This window comes from Punica granatum, chromosome 7 (assembly GCF_007655135.1).
Source record: "Punica granatum isolate Tunisia-2019 chromosome 7, ASM765513v2, whole genome shotgun sequence".
Taxonomy (NCBI): Eukaryota; Viridiplantae; Streptophyta; class Magnoliopsida; order Myrtales; family Lythraceae; genus Punica; species Punica granatum.
In genome coordinates this window covers 6,503,986-6,525,459 of record NC_045133.1, presented here as the reverse complement: position 1 = coordinate 6,525,459, position 21,474 = coordinate 6,503,986, and the positions used below count along the sequence as shown (strand labels likewise).

The following is a 21,474-nucleotide window of genomic DNA, read 5'->3' as shown; positions in this document are numbered from 1 at the left end:
CACGATCTTATGAACTACGAAGCATATGAATTTGGCATGTATTTATTTAGACTTATTTTTAATTGCTAAAAGTTAAGTGCTTAAATTTTAAGAGCTTAATGGATTAAGTGTAAATAATCAAAAGAGAGTGTAGTGCAGTAGCGTATACTCTCATTCGATAACTAAGAGATTTTAGGTTCGATATTCAATGGGATTACCGTGCCCTTTATTAGCTATTAGAGATTTCTATTTCATTATATAAGACCCATGAATCTCCCTTGTTAAAAAAAAAAGTGTGAGTAAAGTAGTTTCATGTTTGGTATGGGAAAATCCATAGAGTGATTAAAATAGGAAGTTATTCAGGATTTTATTTCGTGATTGCCCAATATTTTGAGTTGCTTGTCAGCTAATTTTAGACATTTTCAATTTATTATTACTAAAAACAATATAAATTCAAAAGATGAAATCAGGAAATAGGTAATTTTTTTATTAAGGAAAACTTGTTTTATTTTAATATAAGAGATTTAGACAAGAATTTAAAATTAAAACATTTTCATGATTTGTTTTTTTAGCTTGCACATATTAGATTGCCCGCGCACGCACATGCACACTCACATATCTATTATACATATAAAATTTTGGATATCACTATTGTGTTTCTCCATAATTTATATTTAGTCCTTCAATGTATGTGGATACTCTTATAAATACTTTTTTTTTGTGTGAACCTTGGTATCCGAAAGCTCAATTGAATCCCCACTAATTTAATAGAGCCGCGTCGACCTAATAAGGGGTAAAACTCTTTCAGCGTGGATTTTCTACATTTACAAGGACTCGAACCTGTCACTTTGCTTAAACAGAACAGGAGCTGAATTGTTTAAACCAACCCATATCGGTTACCGATACTTATTTTGCTCATTCATTTTACGTGAACATTCTTGTAATCTCTATCCCACGCTTTCAATATATGTGAGAAATATTCCAATTAATATCTCTTAATTATTTTGAAACATGACCCTTTGGTTTTGTGGTGTCGTTTCATCATATATGACCATTCAATTGAATGGAACTTTTCTAGGAAATAAATGGCAAGATTTTAATAATTCCCTTTATTTTAATTTTTTTAAGAACTTATATATGACCATTAATTTTCTTAAGAACTTATATATTTAAAGTATGCACTTTGTAATTTTTAACTTGTAAAACTTTCAATTAAATAATCAGTATTTAATTTTCTCCTTCAAAATATATATTTAATTTTAATTATTTATTTTAAATTAAGACCATTTAACTGTATAAATTATGCTTAAACAATTTCTGTTATTTTAGTTATATGCAATACATTACAAATGTTATATTATAATCTGATTTTTCTGTATATATTTAAAATGGGCTTAAAATATAAAATTTATTGAACTTATAATATATATATAGAGAGGTTTAATATAACCAATTGTAATTTGTTGAATTAAATCATATATTTGATCAGCAACACTTTAAATTAAAACTAAGCGTTTTTGCTCGTGCAATGCACGGATTATTGGTTAGAGTGATTATTTTTCGATGAATTTTTGAAATTTTGACATCACAATTGAAATTTTGACATCACAATTGAAATGTTGATTAAGTTATATATATTCTTAAATTGAAACGATTCAGATATTAGTGCATACAATAACAAATTAAGGATAATTGAAAATGAATTATAACACCAAATATGGATGAAGAAAATAATATTACTTAAAAACCATATTACGTTTTCGTAAATATCAAATTCTAAAGAATTTTGGTAGATGACTTCCATGTATTTTAGTTAAAAAAAGAAGAAGTGCAAGTAATCTATTATCATGTATTCTTCTTGCAAATTCTTACTTTTAATAATTTTTAAATAGATTTATATTTTGCTATTTAAAAAGTGTTCAATATTTGAACCATACTTATTGTATATCAGTATAATTTTCTTGTAGTTACTACTATGTCGAAAGTTTTCTTTTGTAGATATGTTATTTTAATGAATTGTATTTTTTCTGAATAAATTTTGAGATTGCATTTTTTTAAATCAAGAATGTGCTTGTATAATAAAATTATTAAGTATTAAATGATTTGTATGCTATTGCTACTTTAATCCTAATTGTATATACATTTATATTTTTTTATTTAATTTATTTATGACATTATGCTATATCTCAAATTACTTTTCTAATCCAATTTATTTTGGGGATACAACTTATATATATATATATGTTTACCCTTATGGCCTTATACTATATAAAATTATTTTTCTAACCCAATTTATTATGAGGATACAACTTTATATATGATGCACTTAAGCTCAACCAATCGTATTGGAAAATTGAATAATCGAATCTTCTTTTTCTTCAAGTCTAAACTATACAAGTTTTTTCTTTTTGACTTTTCTTTTTTAATCTCAGTTATAGCAATAAGTAAAAGATATATAAGTAATTTATTAATTTATTTGGCATAACTATTATTATTTCATAGATAAAGAACTTTGTCAGAATTAATATAAATATTTGTTAATGATTTATACGTATATAATATGCATTTGTTTGAAACAGAATGCATTTGTCAATCTAAATTAGTGAATAGGTCTTTGAACAAGAATGACATCTCTCCAACATTGGATGCGTCAATTATTTGCCAAAAGCAGAGGACCATAAACAAAGAGAAGCCTACATGCTTGGGGACAGAACCGGGAAGAGTACGCAGGGGACAGTGAATAATCCCTCTGTAATAATAATGTTTGTAGTCGATTCTGCCTGGTACTATGCCATATTTTTTTCTTGGAGAGAAAGCATGATACATTTGGAATGCAGGAGACGGGAAGGTAAAAGGTGCTTTTCGGCAAGTTTTACTTGACCGATTCGATTTCAATTGATTGGTCTTGGACCTCGAACATTGCTAATGTTGGTGGGTCTGAAAGTTTTTCCTAGATTCTTCTGCCTAAAGTTCATTCCAGCTAGGAAAAAGTAGCCTATCTTCCTATAATTAATATCAAGCCCCCCCTTCTATAAATACCAAGAAATCTCCTCAACAATTGCAAAACAGGGAACCACAAATCACAAAATATTAGTGAAGTTGAAATAATCCTTCAAAATCATTCTCTCTTTCTCCATATATCTCTATATTGATCATGGGAGGCAACAACAACCACAGGCAGGCCAAGAGCAAGGTGATATCGGGTTCAATCTCGCTGTTTGGCTTCCTCAAACACTGGAGGCAGCACCGGAGGGATGACCAGGGCTTGGAGGACGTGATGAGCCCCAGGAAGGTCTGGCCCAGTGACTACGACCGAGGCAACTATGTGGCCGAGCCTGGGATCGATAGGAGGGCTTCTGCTTTCATTGCGAGGTTCCATGAGAGTCGTGTCTCGGAGTCGGAATGCCATGCAATCAATGCGTAGCACTGTGTCATATGAGAAGCCCAGATGATTTGGCAGCTATATCTGTTTATTAATTTGTAGTGTATTTATTTTCAATCTGTCCATAAATATAAAATCAGATATGTGTGAGTGAGCGACCAACAGTTTTAGGATAATGAAATAACAATCCAGATGTTTGAGAAATTGTACATGGGTTGGAGAACTCATAAACTGACTGTTCTCAAAAATTTTTTTTTTGGGTAAGGAAACGGGCAAAAGCCCAATAAAAAAAAATAACTAATATAATCGCGGGCTATATTGGGAACTGTCGTAAGGATATACAATCCCAAAGACATATGAATAGCTTTTCGGGCAAGTCAATCGGCGCAACAGTTGGTAGATTCTTGACAGAAATTGCCTTTATGTCTGCCAGTAATAAATGGAATGAACGGGCACCGGGATCCAATCCCATTATGAGTCCTCCAACAACAGTTGAAATTGTCTTATGACCGTTCTCATTTATAATCAAGTAACAAATTCCCTCAGTTTCTCAAAATGTAAGTCCACCTATGAGCCCACCAATCCAGGATAGTTGTGTTTGTGAGAGCACGGGAATTCGGTTGGTTTCACCGAGTGCTATATATGCTTTCAAGGAGGGATTCGAACTCACAACCTTATGAACTACTTATGAAGCGTACGCATGCGTCTTTTCCAATTACACTTAGCATGTGATTGTTTCAACTTATTTTCAAGTATTGAAAATTAAGTGTTTAAATTTTAAGAAGTTAATGGATTAGAGTAAAAATCAGTTAGCCCCCTTACCTTTAGTGATAGATAGCATTTGCCCCAACCTTTAAATTCTTACAATGTGCCCCCCGACCTCCTTGAGAATGAATGAGCCCTTGGAGTGACGCCATTTGGATTGATGCCTCACTAGGATACCTTTGCTGCTCGAGTTTATATAAATATCAAGCCTCCAGTTTCTTTTAAAGGTTTTTCAATCGATTGTCGGGTTATTTATATCTGTGAAGCGATTTTCGTATTTTCATCTGAGCAAAAGAATGTCTGCCTTGTTTTATTCTCTAGGAAAAAGTAGTCTTCTTTTAGTCTCTTGAGTCTACTAAAAATGTTTTTCTTATTAATTTTAAAGATCCTGTTGCATTTGATACGAGTACAAATATGAATTTGTGGTTTTGGCCTCCTTTTATCATGTTGAGAGAAGAGTTTTAACTTAAAAAGCATATCTAAGGAGGAAATGGGAAATTGAAAGCCAAGGCAAAAGGTAGTACAATCGTCTGCATTATGTTAATTCAACTATCTTTTATTTGTTTTTTTTTTATCCTCATCGCATTCAAATTTACATAAGGAAGCTACTCCAGCGTGCTTTAATGAATGTTGTCAGCATGTTCTTTCATTTAAAGGTATCCTTATTTGACAAAGCACGTGTTCTCTTGTGCATCCCCATGCCAACTTCTGATTTCTTAATCCGAACTACTTCATGCTATTTATGATATTAATTCCTCGCTTGTTGCTAGCTTACTTGATTATAAATTAAAGTAATAATATAATTTCCTATTTAGAAAAATTATCCCAGTGAAACAGTGAGACTGTTATTTGATTAGGAAGGAGCAAATCGATATGCCACCAGTTTATGCTTTTATTTAAGTTTTCATTTTTCCTTAATGAACATTGTCAATGGATGCTTTATGCTTAACTATTGGCCTACCAAGCTTTTTCTTTGACCTTGCATAGGGGAAGTCCTGACATATGGGGACAAGCACATGATATTAGTGGTGCTGCTGATGGTCGTGTCATGAAATCAAAAGTATATCTTCCATTCAAGCATTTTGCGGTGGCTCTTCTCAATTGGATCCTTACAAGGTGTCATGAAATATCCAAAATTGTTGTGCTGTAACTTAGATTTTTTTTTTGGTAGAAATAGAACTATTAATGCCTAAATTTGTATAATTCGGTTATTGGATCAAACACGCCCCTAAATGAATTAGGATCAAATTGAGATTGGTTAAATCTTATCATGTATATTTTGTTAATATTTTTCCTTTGCTTTTTATGTGGGGAAGCATGAGGATGGTTCCTTGGAAGTAATAATATTACAATCCATGGTACTTCGAGATGCACCAACAAACTATTTAATGATGCTAGGTTTTTCCATTAGAAGCCAACATGAGTTCACTATGAAGTATTTCTTCATTCGTGCACTAGCGTGTAGATCTCATACAATCAACACCATTGTTTGTCAGAGGCCACCATTATCACCACTATATCACTTAGCAAACCTGCGCTCACTCTTCTTCCACAACATTACTTCAAAATTGTCTTATTATTCATCGTGAATTATCATTGGATAATCTTTTTTTTTTTCCATTATTTGAGATTGCTCAATTCTAATAGATACTCTTTGCCGGCATTGCATGTATTACGGGATATCCTCCCGTGATTTCCATAATTTGTTTCCTTATACATAATGTTGTATTATAGGATATATAGGTGTCAGATGAATGACTTGTAACATTTAGCAATCTTGCCTTATTCTTCTCCTAGCTTATGGCTATATGTACAGGGATATGATATCAATGAAATTTAACAAAACCATTCATAAACTTCTCGAGTACTTTTTATCTTTGGCTGTTGCTCACAATTGGGAAATGCACCAATTAAATGTTCATAATGCATTTCTACATGGCCACATGTTTTCGTATTAAGGATTTAGGTCCTTTGCACTATTTCCTTGGAATTGAAGTCACCCGGATGGACAAAGGATTATTTCTCAACTAGAGAAAATATGTTCTTGATATACTCACAGAATGTGGCATGCTTGATTCTCGACATTCTTTATTTCCCATGGAACGACAACACAGATTATCTTCGGATTCGGGTTCTCCATTGCTTGATCCTAGTAGATATCGTCGTCTCATTGGTCGCCTCATCTACCTGACAATCACTCGTCCCGAGTTATCCTATCTGTGTTCACATCCTATCACAATTTATGCAAGATCCACGCCAAGACCATTGGATGGCAGCGATGTGCATACTTCGTTACTTGAAACAATCACCGGGGCAAGGAAGTTTTCTTCGATCGCAATCCATGGAGCTAATAGCCTATTGTGATTCTGATTGGGCTAGTTGCCCGATGACGCAAAGGTCAGTCACAGGTTACTTCATCACACTTGGAGGAAGTCCCATTTCATGGAAGACCAAGAAACAGACAACTGTATCTCGTTCATCTGCTGAAGCTGAATACAGAGTAATGGCAGCTACAGTTAGTGAAGTTATTGGGCTACGCGGTTGTCAGCACCCCATTTTGGCCCACCGACTCCAATAGGGAGCACTACCGGTAACCTTGATCACAGCCCGACAAGCTTAACAGAAGAACACCAAGCAGAAGCTCGAGCCACTATTCACAGTCGGGTCAGTAGAGGCAAGCATGCAATTACGGGGCATGGATCACAGAAAATGGCAGGGACCACCAAAAAGGCCCAAGAGGGGCAGTCGTAAGAACAGACGAGCAACAAGCCCCAAAACAGAAAAGCCGGCACTATAGTACTATTCATCGACGGATCACCGGAGCGTCAGAAGATATTCAATATGGGACTCTAAAAATCCCTCTGGTACCAAAATGACCAATAGCACCTTCGAGCACATTTCGAAAGTCTCCTGCTTAAGCCGGGGCACCCCTCGAACATTTACAAACGCCTTCTTGACGGGGTCCTCGGGATGCCCGGTCCACAAACAGATAAACGACACACGAAAATAGGTCTGCACATGCCCAAGGGTCACCAGGACTAAGGAACATGATTCATACTGTGTTTCGGAGCTCATCTTGGTCTCCCGAGTGGATCCCGACCAGGAAAAATGGGCCATTTTTGCACAGAAACATAGCCAGAGACCTTTTTGATAATTTGTTGTTGCACGAAATCCGTGCCAATCAATCCTAGGGACCTCAAGGGCCGGGGAGATAAACCCTGATCACATTGCATAATCCATTTAGGTTTCCCGAGTACCATTCCGACAACAAAATGGCCCATTTCTAGCGGAATCTTGAGCTCAGAGCTCATTCAAGGAAATGTTGACATCCAAGCTTTGCACCACCCACTCCCAACAACCCCCAGGGGCTAGGAAATCATTTCAGCTCGAACCAAGCAAATCATATTGAGCTCCCGAGTGACGTTTCAATGGTCACGAGCGCCTCCCGGTAAACCTTAGGGACTCGTTTCTGACAAACGGAGATCGCAGTGGTCTCCGAACATATCAGAACACTTGGGAAACACTGAGAGAACCTCATTTGCGGATTCCTAGGACGTCTCCGATTATCGATTTCCAGTCAGGGCCGGCAAGTAAACCGTTCTGCCCAAAGCATAAAGCACACCGACACGAGCAGTACAGTATGTAGAGGCGCGAACATGCGACAGAAACGGATAACTTCGCTCAAATCATCCAAACGGAGCAAAACCGGCTTTTGAGTCCCTGGGCTACCCGAGCATTTACTTACATGGAGCATGTCAATATTAGGCTCATTAAAATCGCATTCGCATGTACATCGATAATTCGTCGTTCAAACGAGCTACGAAAATCAAACGTGCGACCAATCGAGCCCCGAGCTTCTTCCGGCTTTCTTCCTAGTCAAGTGGGACCCTTGAGCTAGCCAAGCCAAGCCGAGTCAAGCCAAGCCGCAAGCCATGGCTTCTCTCTAGGGGTGGCTAAAAGCAAGCCAAGTCTTTCCCATCCACACATTTTCAAAATATCTCTTACACCCATCAACTCCACTCTTCCATCCATCACTTCCCATCACCTTTCAAGACAACTTTCCCTCCTTAATCCATCTTAAAAAATTCGGATCCCCCTAACCCTCTCCTTAATTGTGCTTTGTTTTCACTAATTGAGCCATTAAAGCCACATTTATAAGCCCATTGGGTCATTAACTTAATCACAACTCCTCTTGCACTCTCTCTCTAGCTTTCTCACTCAAAAACTCTCTCAAATTCCTCTCAAACTTCAACACTTCGTTCAGCCCAAGCATAGCCCGGTTCAAGGCCAAAATTGCCGGAAAACTCAACCATTTTTCGGCGACCGCCACTCAACCCGAACCAAACTTGACCAAATTTCATATCCCACATGTACTTGACCTCCCGAGTCCATTTCCGGTGTTAGTTTCGGCATTTGAAGCTCCCAGCATGCAGATCTAGAACATTCCAGAATCGGGTCTCTAGGTACTTTCCCAGTTCCTAGGCGAGTCCCGCCCCCCGACTTTGCCCGAGCCTTGACCGAACTTCTTACCCCACATGTTTTTGACTTTCTAAATCCATTTCCGAACTTAGTTTTAGCATTCGAAGCCTCCAACACACCGTTTCAGCAGGTAACAGAAACAGTACAGAAACGGGTTTCCATAGCCACCCCGGGATCCTCGGCACGCCATTTCTTCCCACGACCATGGCGAGTCGTGCCATCACTTCCTAGGGGTTCCTCACGACCCTCACTCTTCCTCGTGACAAGGTGGTCGCGTGCCGAGAGCCGTTCAACCGTGCACCACCGCCTTTTCTCTCCTTTCTCCCTTCACAGATTTTGCCACCGACCTTGCATCAAAAGACCACCGGGAGCCTCCTGTGGAGCCGTTTCTTCATCGGGTGCCAGTCGGGTCTGTTTTGATCCGACCGGGTCTGTCCTTTTTTACTGACCCGACTTTGTTTTTGATTTCCGAAAAATCTACGCATGCTCTCCTCCCGAAACCACCACAGGCACGATCCTTAGTCTCTTGGGAATCCAATGCAACTGGCCCCGTGCGAAAATTCCATCCTGATCAACGTCGTTTTTCACGTTGCACGTCCATATAATGTATGTACCGTGATGGGAAATGGCTAGGATCGAGGTAGGAGAGACGTCTAAGCTACGGTCGAACCAAGGGAACCCACGGCCTAGTCCCAAGGAAGGGAACCGTGAGCTCTCTTGGCTCACCCGAGGCTAGGGCAGCCTCTCCTTCCCCGAAGTTAGTTGGTTCCCGTGTTTTTTTTCGTCGTTTATCGCATGTAAGGTATTAGTATGACGGGAAAGGATTTAGATCGGAATTGAAGAGCCCGTCTTGACCAGTGTGAGCCATGGAAACTCACGGCCACTCTTGAGGGGATGTGGCCGAGAGTTCCTTTGGACCACACGGGTCCAAGGAGACCTCTTTCATTTCGAAATAGATCGGTTCCCGTGTTTTCGCGTTTTACCATTGCATGAATCGACGCCGTTTTACCGATTCCTTTATACATATATATTGTATGTGTTCGTTTGTGTGTTCGGTTGTGTTTCGAGATCTTGGCGGCATCGGTTTCCTTCCATTTTCATCAAAATATGTGTTATTATTGTGCTCGATGTATTATGTATGCAAGGTACGGCTAGAATCGACGTAGGAGACTCTCCATAACCCAAGTCGGGTCAAGGAGAGCTCTCGGCCTAACCCTTGGAGAGGTAGCCGAGTGCCCTTTGACCCTTCCCGAGTTTAGGTCGGTCTCCTTCGTTGCTTCGGAATCGCCCCTTGGAATTGAGTATATTCATATTTTGTGTTTTTATCGTTGATCATGTGCTAGCCGCCTCCTAGGAGAATTAGTTTTGGAAGATTATCCATCAAGTCCACAATTCCTCGATATAAGATCACTACCACCGAATAATTTCACAAATGGGAGAGACGGGACGTATCATTCGGTTAATTAAATCACTTGGACTAAATAATTGGATAAATTGATTGCTATCCGTAAGCGCATCGATGGTTTACGAAACGGCGGAAATGCCCTTTTCTTTAAAAGTTCACAATTTCAAAGCAACAAGACGTGTAACACGGATAGGACCGTGTCTAGCGAGCACTCGCGCATTGTGACTCGAGTCCGGGCCCAATTTGAGGCGGCTCAAGTCGAGATACGCGAGTTCTTTTTAGACCTCCTCGTGTCACATGATCTTTAATTTATATGCAAACTACACACGTTCTACCACTCAAGGGCATAATCGTCATTTCGTGATTCACCGATATCCTAGGCATTAGGGAGTCGAAAACACCTCGATCTACGGACGAAAAAGGGCGGCCCGTTCGGGCGCGAGTTTCATTCGCACGGCCCATTCCGTCCACTTTCGGTGTTTCTATCTCCCTATTGTAGATTCGGTGGCGGGCATCTTCATTTATGTTGCAAAACACGAAAAAACCAGATTAATTATGCATTTGACTTAATCAAACATTAGATAACGGATAGGCGGAATGCTAGATTCCAATCTAGAGTCAAAATACGAGTTTGGCAAATTCGGTGAAACCGTAGTGACACCTCACTGAATAAGAGTTATAAAACAAATTCACACATGTAATTGGCCTAGAACCATATTCCAGCCCACCTCTTTGTTTGCCTAGGTTAGATACATTGTTTGCTAATCAACCCCGGTTAATAACTGATTAAATCACGTACATTCGACTTAATATACAACTTGTCTGTATTTATCTATATTTGTCAGTTATTATCTGTTTTTCATCAGTTTTATCAGTTTTCTTCTGTTTTCCATTTGCTTTTGCTAATTTGTTGCGGTTCGGGTCCGAGCCCATAGGTTACGTGTTGCACGGGGTCCAACGCCCCAAATCACCGAACACGAGGTCCAACGCCTCCTAACTCACTGAGCGCGTGCAACCCGAGTGCGGAATGGGATCTAGCATCGAGTCACCATCACACTCCAAATATGGCCTATGTGGAAGGCAATTTGGATTGGATGTGTGAAACGTGTTTAGATATCACCTGAGAGCTCGATTGGTCCAACGGTTACAGTGGGGACTAATCGGTTCTCCTGCAAACCGTCGGTTTGATCGGACCCGACCCCCGGCTCTTGGAGCCCGTGTTGCCTTAATTCATTTATTGGTCATTCAAAACACACGGTGAGCTGGAGCGGAATATTGGCCCAATGCAAACCGATCGGGATCCATTTACTTTATTCAGTTGTACTTTGTAATTATTCGAGCGTACATTGCGAGGATCTTATTTGTACATCTTTTCATTTATTTGTAAGGATCCCCGATCGGCAAGAGAGAGGTCTGAGTGTTGAACCGGTCAAGTTGGTCTATTAATGCCTAGAGACGAGTAAGCCCGAATACTCGCGGTTTCGGTTCACGCTGGGAGTCGACCGCCATGGTTTGACGAACTGTAAACGTTAGGATAGTGGACCGATTCCTCGACGCACAAGCCTACTCATCTTTCGGGTTCTTGGCCCAACTTGATCAATTCATCGACTTTACGGTGTCAAAACGGGCGAGTCAAGTGCAACCCTAAATCACGTGGTAAATAAACAAAACAGCAAGCCTAGCAAACTAGAGTACCGAAAGGGCGTACGAGATATAGGCTCGCATGTAATAGAACCCCTGAATTCGGAATTTCCGGTTCCGTATGACCATTGCCTTAACATTTAGGTGTACCTTGTACCCCTAGACCCAGGCGACTCAACGGCCCTCGACCTACGGGTCGTAAACAGTAAGTGGCGACTCCTCCTCACGTGCGTCCGTCGCGCGTCCTCGGGAAGGTGGACACTCCCAAGCCGCGTTGCATAGGCTTCGCGCATGCGTGCCCCGACGAGATGAAATTTGAGTGCGCACAGCGGTCTACTTTCATCTTTTGGTGTCACATTATCCGGTCCTACTCAACTCTACTGTGACAATTAAGCAGCACTCCATATTGCTGTTAACCCAGTATTTCATGAAAGGACCAAGCATATCGAAATCGACTGTCATTTCATCCGGCAACACTTACTATCCAACACGATCATTACCAATCACATATCCACACGTCTTCAGCTTGCCGATCTCTTCACTAAAGCTTTGGGACGCGATCGTTTTCAGTATCTCCTCAGCAAGTTGGGAATTCGAGACCCTCATTCTCCAACTTGAGGGGGAGTATTACGGGATATCCTCCCATGATTTCCATAATTTGTTTCCTTATACATAATGCTATATTATAGGATATATAGGTATCGGATTAATGACTTGTAACATTTAGCAATCTTGCCTTATTCTTCTCCTAGCTTATGGCTATATGTACAGAGACATGATATTAATGAAATTTAACAAAACCATTCATAGACTTCTCGGTTTTGTACAGCATGCTCCAAGTTATGTATTAAGAAACGTACTTCAAGCTTTTTGAATTTACAGTGACATTTTTATCGGTACAAAAAATTATAAATATGGATAATCTATGGAGATGTACACCATGTGCAATGCATGTGTCCTTCCAACTAGTAATACTTAAAATAAGAATAAATGATAATTCTGACTTGTCAACCGCAATGTAAATGAGGAGTCAGTTACAAAATCGAATGCTTGCTTAAATAATATTATAAGATAAAAGATATAAGATAAGAAGATAGGTTGTTTTAGAGTGAGGAAGGAATCTTGGTACAGTGGCACAAGATGCTGACTTAGAGCCAAGAGGTTCTGGGTTTAGTCCACACAGACTTATGTGCTTTTTTATTTTGCTTGATTTCATATCTTTGTACTAGGTCTATGGGCCTCTCTCATGACAGAAAAAATATTTTTCAGAATTAATCATTACTACAAATAATAGAAATGCGAAAAATTAATTTAAGAAATAAATTCGTAATTTAGAAAAACATTTTATTTTGGTATAAGAGATAATAAGAGATATCAGAAAAGCATATAACAAATATATGTTTTTATAAATTTTCCCTTTAGATATTAAATTATGCATGTACGCATGTGCGTGCTTACACAGACAAATGCACACATATATATAAAACGAAAATGACCATAAAATTTAATTTGAAAATTTAAACTTATAATATATTCAGAAATTAAAATTAAAGATCAATAATTGGATGTAACTTTCATTTGGGTAAAACTTAAAAATTATTCCAAACTAGCATTTTGCCCGTCCGTTGCAAGGGTTCATGCGCGCGCTCGCGCACACACACACACACATATATATATGCTTTGTTCTTTTTTACAATGTAATTATTTTTTTAAAGACCGATTTTTCATTAAAATTAATAATATTTGTAATTATATTAACTTCAAGTTTCATACAATAATTTTCATGACTTTCTATTAGAAATTATAGAAAGTTAAGTAGTCTAATGATAACTTTGCAACTAACCGTCTCATATAATATGTATAATCTATCTAAGTTAATTCTTAATTCAGATTTATCACTTTAATTTCGAAATTACAATAGACATTTATATTTACCAACTTTATTTTAAAAACAATTTTTATTACATCCACGAATCTTTCTTTTTTATATTTTGTTATTGATGAGCATAAGTACATATACTGTGCATAATTATTTTCTCCTATATGACCATAAAATCATAAAATTAATAACTTATATTTTTTTATGGAAATTATATATGTGATCAATAGATTATTTCTTTAGTATTGCATCCTTCGCGTTGTATTTTTAAGCATTTCTGTTTCACTTCTTATAATAATTATATTCTGATTTTTTAAAAACACACTTGTTTCTTCATATAATAAAATATCTCGAATGATTAATTTTACATTATAATCAATGACATACTAACAATATTAAACTAATCTTAGAATAGTTCAATAATGATTTTGTAACTAACTCTATTAATTAGTATGCATGCAATATTTATATGATTATTTATATATTAGGTATACTTGTTTATAAATACTCTTAACAAATTTAACTATATGTTTTTCTAAAGTTAAATATTTTATGACATTCTTATTTCAAATATTTTAAGTTTATATTACCATAACTTCGTAGAATAACTATAACAATATCTTATACTATCATTTAGGCGAAAATTCACTTTGGTAACTGCCTCATTATTTTTAGTATGTGGTTGAAATGTCAAAGTATCCTTTATTCTTAATTTAGATATGATATAATTCAAAATAAAAGAGATGAATTGAAGGACAGTATTGTCAACTTAATATTATTTTTCCTCTCTATTTTCTCCCACGTGTTAATCTCTTTTTATTTTGCTATTTCCTTTCACAATTTCAAAATTTCACGCTCTATCGTATTATTTAAAATGGAAAAAAATTAAAATTTGAAAATAGTCATAAAAAATATTGAACAATAATGATAATTACACTAATTTCAAATACTTTATTGCCAATTTTGCCACTAATTCCCTCATTTGTGTTGCATATTTGTTAAATCATTAACATTATGTAGATCTAGTACATATGTTAAATGCAAGTATACAAACTTGATTTTGAATTTCCTTTTGAAAATTATGTCATGTTATATATACTTACTTTCATTTATGAAAATTTTATTTTGTTGTGATCCTAATTTCATAGAATTGGTCATGTGGTACTTTATTTTAGAAATATTGTGTATAAGTAAGTAATTATTTTCTTTATTCGATAGTTAATATAATATTGTGATAGATTAAAGATATCTTGCTCATATATATAAATGTCATTTCACAGAGTTTTTGGAATAGTTCTAGTCAAATTCTTTATTTTTGCAGATTAAATTTTATATTTCGGCATGCTCCTAAATTTATGTAATTAGTGTTTTGTGACAATTCATATATATGCTTAAATAATTATCTCCAAATATAAATTATTCTAATATCTATTTTCAAATTTATATTAAAGATAACTTGCATAGATATATAAATATTGTTCGACACATTTTTTGGAATAGTTCTAGTCAAATTGTTTATTTTCACATGTTAATTTTTATATTTCGATATGCTCCTAAATTTATGTAGTTAGTGTTTTGTGATAATTTTTCTACATGGTTAAATAATTATCTTAAAATATATATTATTCTAATATCTATCTTCGCATATGTTAATTAGATAATTTATTATTCTAATAAACAATTATTAGATATTAGAATAATTTATATTATTAATGATAAATAATTTATATGTGCTTAAGCAATTATTAGATATTAGAATAATAAACATTATTTATTAGAATAATTTATTTTTGTAGATAATTTAGTATTCTAATAAACAATTATTTAATAAGCTAAATAATTGTTTATTATTTTCATTTATTAACTTAGCATGGCATTTACATCCCCCATAAAAGAAAAACATAATATGGTATTAGAATAAATTCCATGAATTTGTGATAACCAGTGTAAATACACTGATAACGCATGTGAAAATTCGTCTTCTACTATAAGAACAAAAAAATTTCAATATATATAAAAATATTGAATAAGGATGTAAATAATAAATTAGTACTATCTGGTCGATTCTGCATGGCACATTCCGACTGTTTCTGTAAATCATAAGTTTTTCAATTTTAAATAAAAATGAATTTCTGATAAAATAAAAGGATAACATTAATGTAAATGGACAATGAGTCATGAGATTCTAGAATGTTATCAATTGAGAAATTTCTTAAGCAAAACTAAAACCAAATCTCATGCAGTGCGTGAGATTATAGACTAGTACTATATACATTTGCAGTAAGTATAAAGATACCTGCTCCATGCGCCACCGGGGTTTTACGAAATTTCGGGGATTAGTCGGGCGAAAGTTGGACACCCCAGGTAAAAAAAAAATGTAATAAAGATACAGGTTAGCAACAAAAACAGGTTAGCAACAAAACCACTAAAATTTAACTAAAGGATTTTATTGAAACAATTATTGAAAATTAAAAATTGGGAAAAATGAGAGGGAAATGCTCGTGCTATTCACATATGTGTTAATTTATTTTTTTAGAATCTAAGATGTATATGTACTGAGGGCAACATTTGTTTATTTATAACTTAGTATGGCATTACAATATATATATATATATATTACGATTAATTTAAATGAATTTTATGATTACTAATGTAAATACACGTGTATTGCACATGAAAATTCGTCTTCTATTAATAAGAAAGTAAGATGCTTTAAATAATATAGATAAATTAAATAAGGATGTAAATAATAAAGTACTCTCTGGTCAATTTTGCCTGGCACTGATCATGACTGTTTTTGCATATCTTAGTTCCGGAATGGTGGAAAGCGGAAGCGGGACGGAAGCGGAATACGTTTTTCAGTTTGGTCCTGTGCCTAATTATTTTTTCAGAGAGAGAGTGGATGCATCTGGCAAGTGCTTTTCAGCAAGTTTTAATTGAAAAATTCGAATTCAAACATTGTTAATGTTGGTGGGCTTGGAAGTCTGTCCTAAGATTCTCCTACCTAAAGTTCATTCCAGCAAAGAAAAAGGTAGCCTATCTTCCTATAATTAACGTCAAGCCCATCCCTTCTATTATAAATACCAGTGAGATCTCCTCATCACCAAAAAACGAAAAACCACATATCACAAAACAAAACAGTTGCTGAAGTTGAAATCAACCTTCAGATCACTCTCCTCTCTCCCTCTCTCTCACTCTCTCTTTATATCTCTATATTGATCAACATGGGAGGCAACAACAACCGTAGGCAGACCAAAAACAAGGCAAGCTCAGGTTCATTCTCCCTATTCGGCCTCTTCAAACACCGGAGGCAACCCTGTAGGGAAGACAATGGCTGGGATGAAGCCATAAGCCCCAGGAAGGTTTGGCCCAGCGACTACGACCGAGGCCACTACGTGGCCGAGCCTGGGATCGATAGGAAGGCGTCTGCTTTCATTGTGAGGTTCCATGAGAGCCATGTCTCAGAGTCGAAACGCCATGCAATCGATGCCTAGCATAGTGTGATATGAGAAAGCCGGTTGATTTTGTCATTCTCTGTGTGTCAATTTGTGTTTTTTTTTTTCGATTTGTCCATAACTATATTATATGGAGTAGTATAGTTTTGTTGCTGGGAGAATAATAATCCTGTTGTTTGAAAAATTGTGCATGTTCCCACATGTTGAAGCCCTCATAAACTAATTGTTCTCATTTGTAATCTAAATACAAGAAAGTAATATAATACAAATCCGAGGGTCTCAATATGGTAATTTTCTTTTTAAAATAAATGAAGAATTAATTCTTCCAAGGTGGAGGAAGGGGTTTTTGTATAGCGGCACAAGGTGTCGACTTAGAGCTAAGACGTCCTGTGTTAAATCCTCACTAAACATGTATTTGTTAATTTTTTTTTGGATTACAAGGAAGGATCGTGAGCCTAGTACAATGAAATATAAATCTTAATAGCTAATAAAGCGGTACGGGTAGTCCCACTGAGTATCAAATTTGAAATCTTCTGATTATGTGGCGATGACATGCATCACTACTCACACCCTCTTCTGATTGTATTTGTTGATTTTATCTCGACTTATTTTTAAGAGTTTAATTTTTAGAACCTAATGAATTATGTGCTTAAAAGATTAAATGAAAGTTTTTTGAAAAGAAAAATATGAGGTGCTGAAAGTTGCAAGTTATTCAGAATTTTAATATCTTAATTGCCCAATATTTTAAGTTATATATCACTTAATTTTATATGTTTTAAGGTCAATTATTACAATAGTATCAATGAAAAAGTTTATTTTAAGAAATAGGTAATTTCAGAATCAAGATGAAAATTATTTTACTTTAATATAAGAGCAATTTGATTTTGAGCTGATGACTTATATCACTGCGTTAAACTCGCAATCATGGCTTTACAAGATTGAGAACCAGCTCTACCAAACATTTTCTCTAGCTAATATATCGTGAGGCAATAGTCTAATCTTTCTCTTATTTATTACATCCATTTAATTTTTTAATGAAATAAATGATATATCACTCATTTTAACTTTTTCAGTAGTATTTCAGCGGATTTTTTTCGATGGAATTATCTTTCAATAATTTTATTTCTGTACTTTTTTATCAGCAAGAAAACTCCAATATCAAGCTTTAACATTCCTTAATAGAAAAACTACATATTTAGTCTTTAATTTTCGTTACTTTGCTGTTTTAGTGCTTTTCCTATTTTTTTTTACCACAAGAAAAGCTCTTTCAGTAGCAATAGATTGGTATTAGCGACTAACTTTAATTCAGCCACAGGAACACATCTCTTTTGCGAGTGGCAAATATATAGTCGCTGACCATTATGTTATAGTAACCAAGAAAATGTTTAGTCTCTAAAGGATGGCGCGCCTTCGTGCCAACTACACATTGCAACTGTTAGTAAACTTAGTCGCCAAATAACTAGTATTTCCTAATATTGTTTATATCCTAAACCTTTGAATGCTTTTCTGTTTTAATATTTTTTTCTTTTTCTTGATTCAATTTCATCCAATACCTTTGATCACATTTCTATTTTGATCCTTTTATCAAAATCATTATTACAAAAAAATTAATTTTGGTCTTCAAACTTTTGTTGCTATTTCTTTCATCCTAATTCTTTTTTGTATAATATTGGCTCAATGTTAAATTTTTTATTCCTCAAAGTTCTATCACTCAATCTTTGTCTAAGAATATCGACATGACATATCTTGAAATAAAATTTATTTTTCAAAAATTATAAATATAAAATAATAACAATTAAAAATATAACGTGAAACTGATAAACCTGCCCAACACTTATGGTATAGGTAACCTCAACTCGGTGGTGCTAACGGTGAGAGAATGGGACGATGTTGAGCACCGCCACCTTAAGAAAGGTCGCCTTTCTCTACACCTATAGATCTGTAAATGTCACCCTCTTTGCAATTACAAGCACTATTGCACTCTACGACATCTTTCTTTGCATTAAGGGTGGCCATGTCCTCACTCAGTGTGCCACGGCCAACCTCACATGCGTGATTGGTGGCTATTGAGGCACAATCACCTCCATTTTCCCTATATTTTCGCATTGCTTTACTCACCAATTCAAGTACTGACGCTCTCAACACAGACTGCCGCCACTGCCCTAGGTAAGATTGCCTATAAACATTTGCCCTTACTCATTCTCTTGAGCAGGTTCATGATTTTGCTTTTATTATTCTAATTTATATTTTAAAAAATTAAAATATATTTTTTTATTTCAAGATTTCTACTGCGAGTGGTAAAATTACAAGAAACAAGATGATTAGTATTAAAGAAAAATTAAACAAAAAAAAGAATTAGGATTAAAAAAATGGTTACAAAAGGTTGAGGACCAAAATTAAAAATTTCTCTAATACAAAATTCGATAAAAGGATGAAAACATAAAAGTGAACAAAGGTATTGAATGAAAATGAACCAAGGAAAAGAACATAAAAGTATTCAAAGTTAAATGATGTAAATGATAAAACAATTAGGAAAAGGAGTAAAACAGAAAAGTAAGCAAATCTAGAGAATGCAACGTATAGTTTTTCGTTAACTAATTAATCAGTTGCCTTTCTGGATAAGCATGGAGGTAGCGGTGTGGCAGATGAAGGCAAAAAACTCCACGCAATTGCACCAGATTGTGGCCGCCGGAATGCTGACATTACCTTAATCAAGAGAGGGAAGTCGGCCATCCAAAAACTCGCTGCCTGTTCTGAAGACTGTGCTCCAATCTTGATCCATGGAATGAGATGGAGCATGATTGGACCACAGTTTTCAGTGCAGCCGGCGTGTTTTTGGCCATACTGCTAGCATAGCCTATTGCCTCCGAGGAGTTGGCCATGGCCAGGTTTAGACTCTGGATCATGAGCATCTGGAGGTCCTTTTCGGGCTTGTCCTGGAAGTCGCTGTATAGCACCTGCACACACAATTGTCATATATATAGAACCACAGGAGCCTTCTTATAGCAATGAAAGACGCAACACAATAACTTTAATAAGATATCGACCAATTAAAAGCTACTGCTGCTTTATATGACACATAACATGATCAGATTAATAAAATTTCCTATCATTGTAATTTCAAGCGAGCAACTTCCCGTTAAATCAAACCTGCATTTGTATTTGAAGAGTTTTTTTGCTTTTTCTAGGGCTTTGGCACCGCAATCCACCGAAGAAAAATCAAACCTGCGTTTAATTTATGACTTATGATCAGCATGTGGTAAATCAAGTATCGATCCCTTTACTTACCTCCTTGACGCATTTGGTTTCTCAGCAGCGGCAGCTTACGAAATGAGTATCAAAGCTACTGCAGTCTTTAAAATGATAATCTTGACGATTTCCGTGGATCCCATTAGCAAGTAAAATCCTAACCCTTCTTCTAAGGCTTTAAGGTTAAAGATAAGTAAGAAATTATATATAAATCTCGAGAAAGGGTATTAATTGGTAATTAATAAATATTGGAAACAATATTATGTCGATGTCTTTCAGATTATTTATTTCATAAAATTCTGAAAATATCAACTAATAAAATATTATGTAATTAATAAAATATTGGAAACAATATTCCTCAGATAAAATATTGGAAACAATATTAATTACATAATATTTTATCAGTTGATATTTAATTACGTAAATAAGTTAAAATTCTAAATATTTTATCAGTTGACATTTTCAGAATTTTAACCTATTTAAATATCATGTTGATGTCTTTTAGATTATTTATTTTATAAATTAGTGAATCAACACGTGTATTGCACGTGAAAGATTTTTCGATTAAGTGGTAAGACATAATAATTATAAAATGGTAGAAAATATATTAAAAATTAAATTTCATCCAAAATAAATATAATTAATTATGTAACATCATTCATAATCTTATTGGTTGGTTTAAAGATACCGGATCAATAAATATGAACTACTTAATATCATTAATATATATTGATAATTTTTATTTAAATATAACATAATTGGTAATATAAAAAATTAATTCAATTTTTTTGCCAGAATCTAGTCAATTTTTCTTCAAAAAATTACGGTTAATATAACAAGTGAAGGTATAATCTTTTAATATTGCACATTTCAAAACTATTATTTATTTATTGGAATTTTGAAGTAGTTAATTGAAACAAAAGAAGAAAAAAATTTCAATTCTAATATTTAATCGAAAAGAAATTGTAATAAAAGTTCATTTCAACTACATTACTAATGTAAGATTCCTGTTGTATTACACATATAACAAATTTTTAAAAAAAGCAAACATAAAATGTGAGCAAGAATTAATTAATATAAAAAGCCTTAGCCGAATGCAGGATTAAAATCATGATAATCAAGAGCAGAAAAAATGAATATTGTTAAAGGAAAATGAGAGAAAAGCAAAATAACAAAAAAATTGTCTAATTGCTCATAATTCTAATTCTTTGTAAAAAAATTATCTCCAAAATAATGAATG

At 35.1% G+C, this 21,474-nt stretch overlaps 1 protein-coding gene across 1 annotated transcript; it reads left to right on the top strand.

The window, feature by feature from the left end:
- The first annotated feature begins 3,059 nt into the window (after positions 1-3,059).
- LOC116215426 lies at positions 3,060-3,558 on the top strand. The gene has a single exon (XM_031551134.1). The coding sequence runs from the start codon at positions 3,134-3,136 to the stop codon at positions 3,401-3,403; it is 270 nt and encodes an 89-aa protein (XP_031406994.1). The 5' UTR covers positions 3,060-3,133; the 3' UTR covers positions 3,404-3,558.
- The last annotated feature ends 17,916 nt before the right edge of the window (positions 3,559-21,474 follow it).